Raw genomic sequence first — 18,084 nt, 5'->3', positions numbered from 1 at the left:
TAACTACCTACTTCCAAAAGCTTATGAGGGCAAAGGTTTAACCTATCACTGTCTGCTGCCCTGAGGCTCCGCGGCCATCCTTCTCCCTCCTCCCACCCTACACAGAGCCTGGCAGGTGGCGGGAGTGGGATGAACACGCGTGGAGAGATGCGACCATCTGAGGTGGTGCACCCAGGGCTACAGCACAGTGGTACAGTATAGTCTACCTCTGGGGTGTGGGGCATAGATGAGCCACTGCTGCCTTGGCTTCAGGAAGTGGTTGTGATTCAAGACATACACTTCTTTTCCTCCTGAGTCAGGGATCAACTGGCACATGGACCCTGTGCCAAGAGTGCCCGGAGTGCCTGTCTTTTATCTGGATTAGCCTTAAAGACACAGCATTGCCATTTCTGCTTAAGAATAGTTCTAGAGGCCAGGCGCAGTGGCTCATGCCTGTAATCCCAGCACTTTGGGAGGCCAAGGCGGGTGGATCACTTGAGGTCAGGAGTTCAAGACCAGCCTGGCCAACATGTCGAAAACCCGTCTCTACTAAAAATACAAAAATTAGCCTGGCATGGTGATGGGCACCTGTAATTCCAGCTACTCGGGAGGCTGAGGCAGGGAGAATTGCTTGAATGTGGGAGGCGGAGGTTGCAGTGAGTCAAGATGGCACCACTGCATTCCAGCCTGGGCGACAGAGTGAGACTCCTTCTCAAAAAAAAAAAAAAATTGTTCTAGAAAGCCCTCAGTGAGTACCTACCTGAGCAGATAAGACAGACCCCCACAAAAGCAGACTGGGCACGCATTTGCATGGGTGTCCCCAAATACCAAAAAGCTTTCTGTCCCACCATTCTGGGAGGTCCCTTTCTCTACTCCCTACCCCATCACAGAGTTGACTATACAAGCAGTTTACCTGAGGGGTTAAGACCACAGTCACTGGAGCGCTGCCTGGTGGTAGGAGCTCCAGCTCTGCCACTCATGAGCTGTGCAAACTCAGGCAAGTTAATCAGTCTCTCTGTGCCTCAGTTTTCTCAACTTACTAGCAAGGTGGAGTGAGCATTAGATATAATCCGTGTAAAGCACATGCCTGACACACAGGAGGGGTTAAACAAATGGCTGGTACTTGTAATATATTAATCTTCTAATATTGTCAGAGCTGAGTGCAAACCTTTTCATGGAATCCCGGGGTCTCTAGCAGCTGTTCTCAAACTTGGGCATGTGTCAGAATCAGCGGAGAGGTTGTGAAGCCTGCTGGCCCCCACCCCCAGAGTTTCTGATTCGGTAGGTGGGGGGCGTAAGAAAGTGCATTTCTAACAAGTTCCCAGGGGAGACTGATGCTGGGCCTAGACACTACAGTTGGAGAACTCCTGGCTTCAGGGCAGAGTCCCAGTTCTGGAGGTTTATTCGCAAGCCCTTTGTGACCCAGACCCCCAGGACTTTCCCAGCTGGTTTTATCCTTCCCTGGTCCCTGTCATCGGCCCTGGGCTGCATACATCAGGGCGGGACATGATTTTCTCATGCCTGTCACCACCTCTGCCCTTCTCCCTCCAGCTCTCTTTTCCTCTCAGAATCACACCCATCCTTCCAGGACCAGATCAAACACCCCCTGCCCGATTCTCCACTCAGAACTCATGCTTCCCATGCCTGTGTCCTAGAGGCATCTCATGTGTTCCTCCTGTGGGGCTCCGTGGGAACGAAGAATGGGATATCCGACCTTCTCCATCAGATCTCAGCCTCTCTGAAGTCAGAGGCAGCAACGTCCTGAGTCTGATGTTCCCAAAATACTTGGTGGGTTTTGTTTGGTTTGGGGTTGTGGGCTTTTTTTGCCAGTAAATCCAAAAAAGTATCTCGTTGAATTGAAAAGAAAAAAAAAAAAGTTTACAAAGAGGTTAAAGGAACTGGAATGAATAACCCTGGGGAAGGGGAAGTTGTGGGCTAACAATCTTCAACAATAGAAATATTAAAATAAAGAAGACATTGACCAACTGGTTTTTACCCCATTAAAGAACAAATTTGAGGAAATGGGGTCAAATTGTGACATGTTAGATTTAGGTCTGTTAGAGGGAAGTTCCTGACATTAGGAATTATTCAACAAGGAAATAGGTTAACAAGGGCGGAAGTGAATAATCTCTACTAAGCTTTAAAAATGGAATCGATTCTCAATTACCATGAAAGTGTTAGATATGATCCTGCTTGTATATCTGACTATGAAGTTGAGAGAAGATAGGGGCCTTTAAAAGTCTCTTTTACTGGCTATGAATTTGCCAGCTGTTTGTGCTACTACGTGATACACTATTAAGTTAGGTGCTAACTGCATTAGGTAAGTAATACATATTTTTAAAAAGTCAAAACTTTAGGGAAGTGGTTCATTTCCCATCTGTGGGATGTGATGCGAACCTCAAACCAGCCAACACAGTGGTGCCAGTAGGATTTCTGGCAATGCTGCACAACCTTTCCCCATTGCCCAGCTTAGCCGTCACATTCACCAAGAGCTAAACAGAGTTTTTCTTCCCCATTTTTCATGGAAAGTCTTCAAATTTCTGATAGCTTGAGGAAGTGGCTCTTGTACTCTCAACACTCTTAACAGGAAATGTAATAAGTTATTATTACTTTGATGAACTAAAAGGGTGGTTTTTGCAGTCAGGTCTTCCTGATACTTGGAAATCTGGCAGCTCTGTCCCTTTGCTGGTGCCAGACGGGCCTCCGTGTCACCTGCTGGGTCAGGATTTTTGGGGGGTATGGGGAAGTCTAAGAGGCACTGGACACAGAGGAAGGGAAACACTCATCTTAGGCAGCGGCATTGTGCCAGGAAAATGTGTATCATGCAAGCAAACAGTTTTTGCGCAGCTACTGGTCCAACATAAACACTGCTTCTTTTGGGGTTAGGTGACATATTTGAGGCCAGTGTGGGAAGACCACAGGTCAGGTCACACCTGCCTCTGTTCTGATGTGACTCTCTGGGGATCACTGGCTGTTTATCTCTCTTCAGTGTGTGTTAAGAGTTCTGTCTCTACACTGAACTTCTCATTCCAAGACATCTCTAGGTCTGGCAATGGCTCTCTAGATTCCAGAGCCTGCAAGTTCCCTGCAGAGCACAGTGCCACGGGGCTTTTAGCATGTTTGCCTCTACAGGGTCTAAGGAACTTTGTCTCTGCCTCCCAATAAGAGAACCCAAAAAAGGGGAGATTCAAGAGCCTAAACGTAATCCTTCTTTTTTGTTTGGGAAAAACAACAACACTTCTTCACTTGAACCAGAACAACATTTTGATTTGGACTAAGACAGCAATTTCCTTAATAAAGTGAAAAATATAACCCAAACAGCCAGCTATTTTGTCCTGACATCTGCCATGTCTTATTTATTTATTTATTATTTATTTATTTATTTATTTACTTTGAGATGGAGTCTCGCTCTGTCACCCAGGCTGGAGTGCAGTGGCGCCACTTGGCTCACTGTAACCTCCACCTCCCGGATACAAGCGATTCTCCTGCCTCAGCCTCCCGAGCAGTTGGGATTACAGGCATGTGCCCTCATGCCGGGCTAATTTTTTTATTTTTAGTAGAGACGGGGTTTCACCATGTTGGTCGGGCTGGTCTCAAACTCCTGACCTCGTGATCCGCCACCTTGGCCTCCCAAAGTGCTGGGATTGCAGGCATGAGCCACCACACCCGGCCTTATTTTATTTTTTTACTAGTTAAGTGAAGCAGTGGGAGTGGAGAAGGAACAAATAAATCTGTTAACTGGTTGTGATTAATTAGTTGTAAACACCATTGCACTCAGACCAGCCTGCCATGTCTTTTTTTTTTCCTAATAACCAGCCACATCTGTCCTTTGCCCCTGCGCCTTCTGCCCCTGCACAGCCCCACTGGCTCTGAAATCACCCCTGTACCCAGCTTCTCCTTCTCTCGCCACTGCCCTGACCTAATTCAGGCCCTTTCCCAAACCAAGGCAGTAGGCTCCTTACTGGCCCCCTCTGGCCCGCCCCTGGACACTCTTCCCCTAATACACGAAACTGATCATGGCCCTCTCCAGCTCACAGCTCAATATTAAATCTGAACTATTTACTTGTACCTAAAGCCTTTGAGTGCTGGCTTTTGCCTTCCTCTCTCCCCATACCCCTGAGTCCAGGAATCCTGTCCTTCCTTCAGTTCCCTGCAAACACTCCACTCTGATGCGAGTCCCTGCTGTTCTCACCGCCAGACAAAGCACTGGTCATTCTGGAACCCCCAGCCTAAGTGCTGTTTTCTCATGCTGTCTGCAGTGCTTTAGATACATGTGACCATGCAGGAAGGATGGGAAGTCCTCTCTGACACTTTCAGGTGAAGGCACTCCTTGTCCTGTGTGCCCACGACAAGTTGAAAACCCTCGACAAGTTGAAAACCCTCCCCAGAACACCGGATCCTGCTGTCTTTTCATCATCTGCACACACCTGGACTGCAAATCTCCTGAAGACAGGAGCTGTGGCCCTTGGTCTCTGTTTCCTCAGCCCATTGCAGAGTGTGCTACAGGCTGTGGGCACTCCATTTGTTGCAGTCACCGAAGGCATTGAAAACCAATTCAGGTTTATTTTCTCATTATCGAACGCTGTGGCCTGCATGCAGTGACCCAAAGCACTCAAAGGCTGAAAGTCGACGGTGGCTCACAAAACAAACACACATATAAAGTTATCATCACACGGCCCTAAAGAATGTACTTCCCACTGCTGACTGGGGCTGCTTCGGGCTTCTTGGCGTGAGAGCACACTGCGACTGGAACGTGACACAGTGAGAACAGCAGCGCCAGTTAGCCCTCTGACAAGGAGCTTCTGGTGACCCAGGCAGACAGGCAGCCTGCCTGGGGAGCGCTGCCAGGTTGGTCTCGCTGGCAGGAAACAGAGCGTCTCTCAGAATCAGGACAGAGATATGGGGCTGTGCGTAATCTTGCTCCACGCCCACTCGGTTTTAAACCTCAAAAGTTCACTAAGAACTTCAGAGGGATCAAGGCTATTTTGCTGAAACCCACGGCTCCTTCTTGGTTCTTTCAAGCTTAGTGTTTTGGGGCAGAAAGGGTGAGCTGAACTTAAACTGCGTTTCCAGCAGTGGACACCATAGAAAGCCCCACACTGCAACTAGAGGGAAATACACAGAAAGGCCTTCCCACAATCTGGGCAGAGAACGAAAGGGTACTCAGAGGAAAAATCACCTGCTGGGCAGAATCCTACCCATGCCAGTCCTGGGGTGCACTGAGCTGGAGTCAGCAGCCTGTGTGCTCAGAGGCAGGTGTGCTTCCCTGTGGACTAAGGCCAGGACGCTGTGAGGAGACAGCAGACAGGCCATGGGCCACCTGGCCAGGGGGCAGATGCCCTAGGGAGTGAACCACCTGGACAGTTGTGTACCATCAGGATGGGCTGCAGACTCACATCAGCCAAAAAAACAAAAAACAAACCAAAAAATGGCCTAGACAACATTCCTAGAGACCACTGGATACAGCATGTGGGAAAAACACTATTTTTTTTTTTTTCATGAACTTCAAAAATAGGAAAATACAATGGGGGAAATTTTAATACTGACATGGCAGATGAAGTCCACACTACCCCTTCTTAAAACAACACTCTTTGCAGAGGAGGCCCTGCTTTGGAACTCCCCTTTTCATGTCCTCATAAAACACTGATTTATTGACCTCCAAAGGCACATTTTTATTGTTTCAGTTTTCCTGATGTAAGAAGTTCTGGTAGATAACTGAAAAAGCAAGCTATTTCCTTATCAACACAGAGAGTATGTTCCTATTACAGGTTTGCCATTTTAGGGGGAAGTGGTAGAAAGGAAATAACAGGGGAGGCATTTGAAATATTTCTCTGCAAAATGAACTGCAAGCCCACAGATCTGTGTCTGTGCTCTCCAAACAAGGCATTACTGCATATATCCATGTCTCCCCTCTCGGATGGGATGGGGGACAGGAGGAAAGGTGGCACAGAGCACCCACCCACCCTACGACCCAGAGCCACACCCTGGGGGATTTCTTCGGAGGGGTCTCCCCACGGGCGCTCCAGGGCCCTGTGGCCTGTTTCTGATTAGTCGACTTTACCACCTCAGTAAGGGCCATCCAAGAGTTATCTCAAAACTATAAAAGTTCAATGCCCAATTTGTTTGGTGGGGGTTTCCTGAATTAGGTGATTTGTGCTATCTGTAAGGTCATAAAATATATGGTTTTTTTTTTTTTTTTTTTTTTTTTTTCCTGTAAGATTCCTTTAGGTCTAAACCACTCACACCATCCTCCCAACATAGGCAGCTTTCTTCCCACCTCCTAGAATCATTTCTTCCCTGACCTCTGGTTTCCCACACATCTTTCCAAGACCACTTGGGAAACCTCTTCATCCCGAAGTCCTTAGGGATTCCTCCAGCGGTCCTCCCCACCTCTCTCCCTACCTTCCTCCCTCTCTCACTTCCTCTGCCACCCTCTGTACTTTTCTTATCATATGCTGCTCTCTTATCATCACAGCTTTTCCCATCTGGCGCTCTCCACTAGACTGTGACCATGCGCCTTCCCCTTGGTCCTCATTAGCCCAGTGTTTGACACCACCAATGTCTGTTGTCCTGCGTATGCACGCACCTGCTCTTGCATCTTATAACCCCAGATAAACATGACCGTGTACGATCCATTACCTTAATGAAAACAGTGTGCATCTATATTTTGTTACCTGCAATAAACAGCAGGACTAGCTACATAAAAATTCAAAATGTTTTTATCTGTAGGCAAATAGTTTTATTCTATCTGAAAATGAATTCCCTCACAAATACAAGCAGGCAGAGATATAATCATACAAATGTTTTAAAGGGCAAAACTTATAGCCTTTCAGGTAAGTTTGAACCTATTTAATATAATAAAAATGAAACTAAATACAATCCCTACAGATAAGGCACTTTCTGGAAGCCATTTATGCCAACTATTTTGCAAAACCAATTTCCCCACTAGGCAGTTCCTGAAGCCTTGCCTGGTGTTTGATCATTAACATCCTCAATGAACTGTCAACGCCATTCCTAAATTTTGAGCTAATGGAAGAGGACGGCCACAGAGGCAGTCATTGAATACAGAGAGTGCTTTTTCCTAGATAACCACAGTATCTCTAGAAAATATTATTTTAAGGCTGCATCTAGTCTCACCTTTGAGAGAAAATGCATTTCTATGGGGAAGGTTGGGCACCAAGTAAAATAAGCAGAAAAGCATTCCAATGTCACTTGATTATGAAGGAGTTCAGGAAATGCCACCCCAAAATATGCCACTATGGTGTGCTGATTATTTTGAACTGAGGGCACGTGGTAGTGGCCACGGGCAGAGGTTTCTCTGAACTCTGCCCAAAGAAAGATCCTCCAAAAGGAACTCGAAGGTCTTGAATCTCCGCCGTGGGAATCTTTTCACCCAGAGAAGATTCTCACCCAGAGAAGATTAACTCAGATTACAGGAGAGAAGACCGGAGGCTGACACCAGCCCACACAGACTCTCATCTATTCTCCCAAGGGCTGGTTAGAGACCATTTTTATTGCCTGAGAATCTTTTATGTGTCTAACAAGATGTCCTTTACTCACCATATGCTTCCTCCCCTAACCCCTCCAAACCCTGTTTTGCAGCACCCTGCAGAAGCCCCTATGGATGCTATAATGAGCTTCAATCATCTGACCCTTCCTCAAGTCTTTTATTTTGTAGGAGTCCTGTGCCTATGTAATTAAGTACAGTTTTTCTCCTGTTAGTCTTATGTCAATTGAATTCGTGGCCCAGCCAAGGAATTCATAAGGTTCCTAGAAGGTTTGCTCCCCTAGAACTGGAACTGACCAACGCAAAAGTTTAGATACATTTTTAAACATGCATAATGAAAGGGGTTTAAAGGCAAAAAGACGGGAAACAGCACTTGTTGAAAGGTCTTTCTGAAAAATAAACTTATTTTGATAGCATTTGTTGTTCATATTAGAACCGAACGCCTTTTATGCACATATGAAAATGTCATTTTGCAACGGCAGTGAGAGATAATTTTGCAACTGCGTGGTCAGGCAGGTTTTTCTTAGGTGGCTAGCTGTTCGCTGAAACCCTGGTCCTTTGGTTCAAATAAGGTAGCACCCCGTTCAACCTGTTGAACACTTAATTAAGCAACACCTGAAATGCTTAAAATGAAAAAATCCTTTAGACTTTTCCGCCTTCGTTTCCCTCAACCATACTGAGAGACTCATCCAATTGGGAATGAATCTTCCCTAGAATCTTTTGCTTCAGCCTTCAGTGCACCCACATTATTTCTGTCAAGGCTTTTCCCCTCTCTTCTCACCCAAACACGATTCTCCATGCGTCCCTCCCCACGCCTTTCTGGGTTCTGTGCCCGCATGCGGAGGGATTGCAGCAGCCTAAGCTAGTATTAACAGAGGGGAAATCTAACCCTGCCGAAACCAAGAAAACCACCACTCGCCCTTCCCTGTGAGAGCTTTCAAGTTCGTCTCAACGATTTTTAAAGCGTTTGTTGTGCTGTGCTGGGTGTGCTTCCCTCTGCGGCCCTCCTCCAGGAGGCAGAAAGTCCGTGCCTGGCTGCATTCGCTTGCTAACTGTACTGAGAAACCTGTTCCGAGAGGACCGGGAAGCCACTCGGGTCTGCGAGGGGCAAATCCAGCATCCCCGGGTCGCGCGCGCAGCCTCTCCCCGCCGTGCGGGGCCTCCAGGGGAGCCGGCAGGGGTGTCCCCGAAGGGGCTCTGGGGAGGCAAAGGCAAGCCCGCAGTTCAGGGAGGGAGGGAATCAGGTCTCTTTCCGGGTGGAAATTTGGGACGGAGGCCACCTGGGAGAAATCGTATCGGGAACGGTTATCTCCTGCAGGTGCGGTCCCCACGCCGCTGTCTGCCGCAGCACCACCCGGCGCAAGCGCTTAGTAGGTGCTCAAGAAGCGTTTGGAGAAAATGACAGTATCAAAGTCTGCGGCTAAGAGCGGCTTTTGCAAGAGCCCGTTTCGGGTGTTGCGGTCCCGCCAACCTGCTCCTTCTGCGCCCCAGTTTCCCTCCGCTTGCCCTTTCCCGCCCTCCGCCGTCCAACTCTGGAAGCGCCTCCCCAGCTTCCCACGGCCTCCGCTCCCCAAAACTCCAGCTCCTCTTGGAAGGCGGAGGAGCCAGGATGCCGCCGGCCCCGGCCCTTCCCGGGGCTCCGGAGGAGGCGTCGGGCCGCGCGGCCCGGCAGGCGCGGGCGCTCCTTACCTGCAGCCGGGCGAGCAGCGCGCAGAGCAGCAGCAGCGCGGACAGCGGGCGGCGCCGCCGGGCGCGCGGGGCCATGGCGTGGGGCAGGCTGGCGGGCGCCGCGGCCTCAGCGGCCTCTGTGGCCCAGCGGGCGCGGCTACCGTGGCCCTGTGTGGTCCCGCCCCCGTGCCCCGCCCCGCACCTGCCCCCGCGCGCCGCCCTCCTGCGCCCCCCTCCGGCCGGGCCGGGCGGTGCCAACCAGGTGGTGCCCAAGCTCCCCTGATTTGCGGTGAGATGCGGGGCCCCGGTCGGGGAGGGGCCCCGGGGGTGTTCGCCGCGCCCGGTGCCTCCTTGGTCCGGTCTCCGCCCCTGGCCCAGGTGCTCGGACTGCAGACAGGTTGGCTGGAGACCCGCCCTGGGTTGCCCTTCACGGCACTGGCTCCTGCCTTGCCTCACCCCAGGCCTGTGGGCCCCGCCTCCCGGGAAGGAATGGGGGCATCGGGGTGACCCTACTCCGGCCCCGCGCGCCCACCCTTCGAGGCCCGGCCTTCCGAAAGTGGATGCGCCACCTTCGAGAATGAACGGGAGGAGGATCCTTCCTGGAGATTTCGTCGACTGCAGTTAAGGCATCAACACAATACACCATCCGCCAAGCTTCGTAAAATACTCCTCTTGTTCTTTGCTTCAAAATGTTGGGGCCAGCAGCCACTATCTCTTTTTCTTCTCCTGATCCTCTGCCTCCGCCCCTCACCCGCCCTGCACCCACCAAATTCCAGAATGGCACCAGGCTCTGCCAGCCTTGAGGCGTCCGCCAGCCCCCATCACCACATGGGCCCTTTCAGACATAAAGTGGCCAGATGTCTGGGGCACGGTGTTACCTAAAAACTGAGGTCCGTTCTTCTGGTGCAGTAAGGCCAAAGCTATCCGCACCAAGGTTTGCAGTGGGAGAAAAGAGGGAGCTTATCTGCAGAGCGCCAAGCAAGGAGAATGGGGCAGCTCTTGCTTAAATCCTGACCTTCAGTTGGCTCGCAAGTAAGGATTTTTAAACGCAGGGTTAATTTCAAGAAAGCAGAAGTTACAGGCAAAATCATAATACACGGAGGCTGCACATTGGTTTGGTCTAACAAGCTGGGATATCTTGAAAATCTTTAAAGTGAGGGTGCTCATAGGTTATACATTCAAAGATTTTCTGACTTGCCATCAGTGAAGGAAGAGAAGCTTTGTTAAAAATTTGGGGTCAGCAAAAATAAATGTTAGCTCTGGCTCCTGGGTGTGACTTCCTCCTCGCCCTTCAGGAAGAAATTTAGAAGAAAGAATGGTGGTCAGTTCAGTCCTCATTTCCCCCTTGTCTGAGGTCTGCATGCCAGTGGATCTGTTTTGGTGGGGGTCTGGGTTTCTGAGAAACAACTCAGGGACATATGTTAAGATGTTATGTTTCGTTTCTATAGGGAATCTAACTTCGTTGGTTATTGTTATAAGCTACAATTACCTTCTTGCTTATCAAGTTACTTATTTACTTCTTAGGGCTAGCTAGGTACCTGGAATTTCCCTTGAAGGAACTCAAGATTTTCCTTTATTTCCATGCTTTGGGGTGCTCCACAGGCTCCTAAGATGGGTTCCTGCTCCATCTCGAAGCATCCTATTGTTTTTGTTTGTCATTACTTGCTTAGGATTGTGTCTTTCCTCACATTCTAGGTCGATGTTGGATCCATACATATAATCCCTCCTTTGTATCGTGTATTAGACCGTTTTCATGCTGCTGATAAAGACAGGGCAATTTACAAAAGAAAGAGGTTTAATGGACTTACAGTTCCATGTGGCTGGGGAGGCCTCACAATCATGGTGAAAGGCAAGGAGGAGCAAGTCACATCTTACATGGATGGCAGCAGGCAAAGAGAGCTTGTGCAAGGAAACTCCCGTTTTTAAAACCATCAGAAGTGAATAAAACTTATTCACTTCACAAGAACAGCACAGGAAAAACCTGCAACCATGATTCAATTACCTCCCACCAGGTCCCTCCCACAACACATGGGAATTTAAGATGAGATTTCGGGTGGGGACAGAGCCAAACCATATCATAAGGTAACTGTTTATATGAAGATACTTGTCCCATGCCAATAGAATATAACCTGTTTGGAATTCCTGGATTGCCAGAACTATTCACTTGCCTTACTTTTAGCCCAGCATATGGCATATCTTGGTCAAAATTCCATGTGCACTTCAAAAAGCTATGTATTTTGCTGTTGTCAGTAAAGTACATTATGAGTGTCAATTAGGTCAAATAGGCTGAAATATCCATACTGATTTTCTGTTACTTGTTCTGAGAAAAAGTGTGGAAATTTCCAACAATAACTGGATTTGTCTATTTTTCCTTTTATTTCTGTCAGTTTTTTTCATATTCTTGAAGCTCTACTTAGAGGTATAAACATTTAGAATTATTATGTCTTCCTGATGAATTGAGACTTTTATCATTATTATGTGTCTTCCTTGATTGGTGGTAAAGTCAAATTCTCATGTCCACTTTGATATTAATTATATAGCCATTTCACCTTTCTTATGAATAGCATTTATATGATATATCTCAATCTATCTTTTTACTTTTAATTTATCTATATCATTTAAAGTGACAGCATTACATTTGGCTCTTTTTTCCCATTTTACCCATTTTGACAATCTCTGCCTTTTGATTGGAGTGTTTAGATTGTTCACATTTAATGTGATTATAGATATGGTGAAGTTTAAGTCTACCATTGTGCTATTTTTCTATTTTTTCCATCCGTTTTTCTATTTGTTCGTTTTTTTCCTCTTTTCCTACTTTCTTTTGGTTTGAGCATTTTTAGGATTCTGTTTTCTCTTCATGTTAGTTTATTTTATATGCATCCTTGTTTTATTATTTTGGTGGCAGCTCTGGGTTTACAATGCACATCCATAATTTATGACAGTCTACCTTCAGATAAAATTCTGCCACTTCCTCCCTCCCTGCCTTTGTGCTGCCACAGTCATACTACTTGGCTGGCTTTTTAACTCCCTACTGTACAGCCTAATTGGTGCACTGCTGAGTTGCTTTTGTGCTTTTTAGAAAGTGATCTGGCAGTGTTGATTTTAAAAATTAAAAATTGCAAATATCATTTGATGAAGCAATTCTGTATCTGGGAATCAAACATATCAATACATAAAGAAAGAGACAAAAGGATGTTTAGTATAGCGTTTTTATAAAACCACAAAAAGAAAAAAATGTGAATAGCTGTTAATATACAAATGGTGGAAAGTATTATTGCCCATCATAGTTTTGAATATAATGCAGCCACTTAAGAATATTATATAGTTTTGGAAAGATGTTCATGATTATTAAGTAAAAGAAGTAAGTTACAGAGCAATATCATCCCATGTTTGTAAAGAACCGTAAACATGATTTTATCTATATAAGCAAAGAAAGTTTCTAGAAAGGATAATAGGAAACACTAATAGCATATTCACACTTAAAAATCCATTTAATCCTCACAACAGGCTTGTAAAGAGTACAATTACTACTTCCATTTTACAAATCAGGATACTGAGGTACAGTGAGATTAAAAACTTACCTGGAGTCACTTGCCAATAAGTGGCAGAGCTGTGATTCCAATCCTGGTTCTCTGACTCCGGGGTGGGAGTCTTGCCTCACTAAGCACCACATTTTTAACATCAGGTGAGCAGCAGAAGGAAAAGGAGAAACTCACACTTTTATTTTTGATGTTTCTAAACTATTTACATTGAGGAAAATGCACTCTTGCGTTTTTAACTGGCAGTTGTGTAAACTTGGTAAATAGATGTTAAAACTCTAAATGAATGGTCATGAACACAGACAAAATAATACTGAGTTATCTAGCATGTCGCCATCTTCAATGAGGAGACAGGCTTTCTGGGAAAAGCATGGTTAGGAAAGCTAGATGAGATTATGATTTTGCTAAAAGGAACTGACTTGTGGGAGAAGGTACTTTCACTGTGGCACTTCATGAAAAATACCAAGGCTTACTCCTGGCACGCTTCCAACATTACCCCCTTCTATTTTCTAAGAAGAGTAGGGGACTTAAAACTTCTGCTTGGAAAGCCCCAGAGGTGAGTGTGCTGATTTTGGAAGCGCTTTTGAACAGCAGAATGCCTATGTTAACACATTAAATCTACTAAGAATTTAAAAATTTTTAAAATTAAATTACTCTTAAAGATATCTCTACAGAACTATCATTCAAATAATTCCAATATTTTATAAATATTAATGTATAATACAAAACAATAATAAAATCCAAGAAAATAGGCTTGAGGATGTTATCTTTCCTATACATAGAGCATTATTATGAGAAACATGAAAGTAATTGATCTCAAATATTGTTTTTCTATATTCACTGAAGAATAAACACATTATAGCTAAGGTGATTGCTCTCATTTGCAAAAACTAGTTTCAATGTTGTTTGTGATTTTAAAAACCAACATTTGGCCGGGTATGGTGGCCCACGCCTGTAACCCCAGCACTTGGGAGGCCAAGGTGGGTGGATCACTTGAGGTCAGGAGATGGAGACCAGCCTGGCCAATATGGTGAAACCCCGTCTCTACTAAAAATACAAAAATTAGCCAGGCATGGTAGTGCACGCCTATAATCCCAGCTACTCAGGAGACTGAGGCACAAAAATTGCTTGCACCCGGGAGGGCGGAGGTTGCAGTGAGCCGAGATTGCGCCACTGCACTCCAGCCTGTGTAACAGAATGAGACTCTATCTCAACACACAGACACACACACACACACACACACTTATAAGCACATATACAATTAAATTTTGGTTCTATGTAACAAATGTAAAAATATGTTTTAAACAATTTTTAAAATTAATATATTTTTAAACAATATTAGAAAATATTAGTTTTAATATTTATTAAAGCTAAATGTTTTCCATTTTTAAAAAGTAATCAACTGACAATGAACTTCCTTATTTGTCTCTGGGGAAAAAAGAGCACATTATACCTATTCAGGAATCATAGATTGATATGAAAACTCTTTTACATGGATAGTGTGCACCTCATACTGGAAATCCCCACTTCTCAATTCTGCACGAAGTCTTTGGTTTTCAGAATTAAAAAAGTAAAATAAAAATGTAGCCATGATTTTTGTTTCTAGTGGATGACTTGCAAGGATTATCTTACATTTTAACAGGTCTTCATTTAAGCACCAGAAAACATAGGCACAATCTTGTTAATGAGATGCTTATCAATTGCAGCAAGAATAAGAATTACTCAGTTTATGTATTTTTTTTCATGTGGTGCTATATAAATAGTTGCTGTTACTGGATATAGAGCTAAAGAGAATGTATAAAAGACTTAAAGTAATTACGCAAACCTAATACTTTACGAATCTTTCATATAGTGAAAACTTATTAATAAATAAAAATATTTTTATTACCTACCTGTAATTTTTTTTTTTTTTTGGACAGAGTCTCGCTCTCGTCTCCCAGGCTGGAGTGCAGTGGCGTGATCTCGGCGCCCTGCAACCTCCCCCTCCTGCGTTCAAGCAATTCTCCTGTCTCAGCCTCCTGAGTAGCTGGGACTACGGGCACGTGCCACCACACTCAGCTAATTTTTTGAATTTTTAGTAGAGATGGGGTTTCACCATGTTGGCCAGGATAGTCTTGATCTCTTAACCTCGTGATCTGCCCGCCCAAAGTGCTGAGATTACAGGCGTGAGCCACTGCACCCAGCCTTTTTTTTTTTTCGAGACCCAGTCTCACTCTTATCTCCCAGGGTAGAGTGCAATGGCCCCAGGGTAGAGTGCAATGGCGCGATCTTGGCTCACTGCAACCTCCACCTCCTGGATTCAAGCGATTATCCTGCCTCAGCCTCTGAGTAGCTGGGAGTACAGGTGTGCGCCACCATGCCCAGCTAATTTTTATATTTTTAGTAGAGATGGGGTTTCACCATGTTGGCCAGGCTGGTCTTGAATTCCTGACCTCAGGTGCTCTGCCTGTCTCGGCCTCCCACTGGGATTACAGGTGTGATTACTGCACCCAGCAACCGCCCTGTAATGTTTTGTTCTTCCTCTCATATCTCCTAGTAGTAAGAAATATTTTTTTTTTACAAAGGTAAACCAATGATAAATTTGTGTTGACTCAGAGATTAATCAAGGTGCAACACTATCCCATAATAATACCCAGCATAACATGCAAACTTTCAAACTGTATACATGACACCTGTCTTGCCTCACTTTGGTAGACAATAGTTTCTTTAGTTGTGCAGATTTGGTATTCAAAATACATGAATTTCTAAACTGTCTAAAGTAGTTATCACACACTTTTTGAATATTTTGTTACAGATAAAGTAGTATCTAGTGGAAACAGGGACATAATTTGTATCCCCTTTGTTTCTTTTTTTTTTTTTAACTCTAATGATCTTATGCCACATTTGGAGGACATGGCTGTATGCACCTTATCCATGAACAGAAGCACAGGCGTTATCCTATAGGCTGATGGCAAAGTTCTACCTTCAGACTGGTCAGGTTCAGACTGTCCTTAATAGACAACTGATGCTGCTACCTAGATTGAGATAGAATTGTTTTTTAAAATAATATTTTTTATTGGAAGTATAACACACAAAGTGTAAAGCTTGCTGACTCATCAGAAAATGAAAACATACAGATAGCCAGCAGTCAAATTACAAAGTAGAACATTGCCAGCACCCCCAAAGCCCATTTATGCTCACTTGAGTCAGTATCCTTCATCCTTGTAGATTAAGTTATAATATCATGAATTAGTTTTGTCTGCTTTTGAGCTTCATAAAGTCTATGCTGTAGTATGTAGTATTGTGTGTATGGCTTTTATTTAATATTTTACGAGATTCATTCCTGTTACTACTGGATAGTGTTGCATTGTATGAATGTATCACAATGTATTCATCATTTTGCTGATGAAGGATATTAAGGTTATTTACAGTTTGGGGCTCTTATGAATAATGCTGCTGTGAGCATTTGTGGGTGTCTTTTGGTGAATATATGTATGCACTTCTGTGGAAATGCATGTTTTGCTATGTCATAGGGAGGCCTAGTTCAATTTTAGTAGGTACTGCCAATTTTCCAATGTGGTTGGACAAATTCCACTCCCATTAGAAGTGTCTGAAGAGTTGCACTTGCTCCACATCCTGGTCAACATCTGATATTATCGGACTTTTAAATTTTGGCTTTTCTAAGTAGGTGTAGAGTATTATTATTTCATTTTAATGATACATCATTATAAATGATGCATCACTGTAATAATGTAACATTACATCTAATGATGTATCATTAGTATCATTTTATTTCCTGTGTCTTTTCATATATTTATTGGCCATTGGGTTATCCTCTTCTGCGAAGTGTTGATTCAAGTCTTTTGCCCATTTTTCTATTGGGTTCTTGTCCTCCTTATGGATTTGTGGGAATTCTTTGTGTAATATGGATATGATTTCTTTGTTGGTTGTATGTATTACAAATATATTCTCCTGCTCTGTGGATTTTCTTTTTAAATCTTTTTCTTTTTTTTTCCTTTTAGAGACAGGGTCTCGTTCAATGCCCAGGCTGGAGTGCAGTGGTGCGATCATGGCTCACTGTGACCTCAAACATCTGGGCTCAAATGATCCTTCCACACCAGCCTCCTGAGTAACTGGGACCATAGGTGTGTGCTACCACACCTGACTAATCTTAAAATTTTTTGGAGAGACAGGAGTCTTACTATGTTGCCTAGGCTGGTCTCAAACTCCTGGGCTCAAGCAGTCCTCCCACCTTGGCCTCCCAAAGCGCTGGCATTATAGGCGTGAGCCACCATGCCTAGCCTTTATCTGTAGATTCTAAAAAGTTTTTTTTTGTGTACACAATTGTGTTGTGTGTAAATAACGACAGTCTTATTTCTCCTTTTCCAATTCCTGTAGCTTTTATTTATTTTCCTTGCCTTGTTGCACTGAACAAGGTCTCTGGTACAAAGTTGAATAAAAGTGGTGACAGCAAGTATCCTTGACTCATTCCTAATTCTGTATTTTACTCTGAAGTATGATATTTGCTATAGTTTTTCGTAGCTAATAATCCTTATCAAAGTAAGGAAGTTTCTATTGTTAGTTTGCTGAGGTTTTTTTTTTTTCATAAATAGATTTTGAATTTTATCAAGTATTTTTACTGCATTTATTGAGATGATCATATTTGTTCAGTTAGTATGGTGATTTTTGAATGTTAAATCAACCTTGAATACCTTTTATAAATTCAACGTAATAAAGCTGTTTTATTCTTTTTGGACATTGGTGGATTCAGATTGCTAATATTTAGTTTAGGAGTTTTTACATCTGTGCTCATGAGATTGGCCTGTTACTTTCCTTCTGAATTGGATCTTGTCAGGTTTTGAAGTCGGGGATTTGCTGGCCAGGACTGTGGAATATGTGTAGAGCTTTGAAAGTGTATACAAGAATGGTACTATTTTTTCCTTAAATACTTGGTAGAATTCACTAATGAAGCTATTTGAGCATTGTTTTTTCTTTGTGGCATGGTTTAAAATTACAAATTCAATTTCTTTACTAGATATAGAACTACTCAGATTTTACATTTCTCCTTGTGTAAGTTTTGGTAAGTAGTTTTTCTTTTTTGTAAAAGTAGGAATATTTATAAAATATAATATCCATTCCATCTAAACTTTCAAATCTATCGGTATGAAGTTATTGATAATATCTTCGTATTATATTTTGAATATCTTGGGGTTTATAGATTTTTTTTTCATCTTTCATATTGGTAATTTATGCCTTTTCTTTTTCTTGCTAAGTCTTGCTAGGCTTAATCAATTTTATTAGTTTAGCTAGAATGAAATACTCAGCTTTGTTGATCTGGACTGTGTGTTTGAGTTTTCTATTTCACTAATATCTAATCTGTACTGCTTCTTTATTTCAGCTTACTTTGCTGTT

At 44.0% G+C, this 18,084-nt stretch overlaps 1 protein-coding gene across 1 annotated transcript in view; it reads right to left on the bottom strand.

The window, feature by feature from the left end:
* TNFRSF11A (TNF receptor superfamily member 11a) overlaps positions 1-9,290 on the bottom strand; it is a 62,220-nt gene extending 52,930 nt beyond the window's left edge. Inside the window, exon 1 of the mRNA XM_054461291.2 lies at positions 9,176-9,290. Within this exon, the coding sequence (XP_054317266.2) occupies positions 9,176-9,250 (75 nt within the window). The 5' untranslated portion in view covers positions 9,251-9,290. The remainder of the gene's footprint in view (positions 1-9,175) is intronic.
* Positions 9,291-18,084: the final 8,794 nt, after the last annotated feature.

This window comes from Pongo pygmaeus, chromosome 17 (genome assembly GCF_028885625.2).
Source record: "Pongo pygmaeus isolate AG05252 chromosome 17, NHGRI_mPonPyg2-v2.0_pri, whole genome shotgun sequence".
Taxonomy (NCBI): domain Eukaryota; kingdom Metazoa; phylum Chordata; class Mammalia; order Primates; family Hominidae; genus Pongo; species Pongo pygmaeus.
This window is presented reverse-complemented; position numbering and strand designations above follow the sequence as displayed.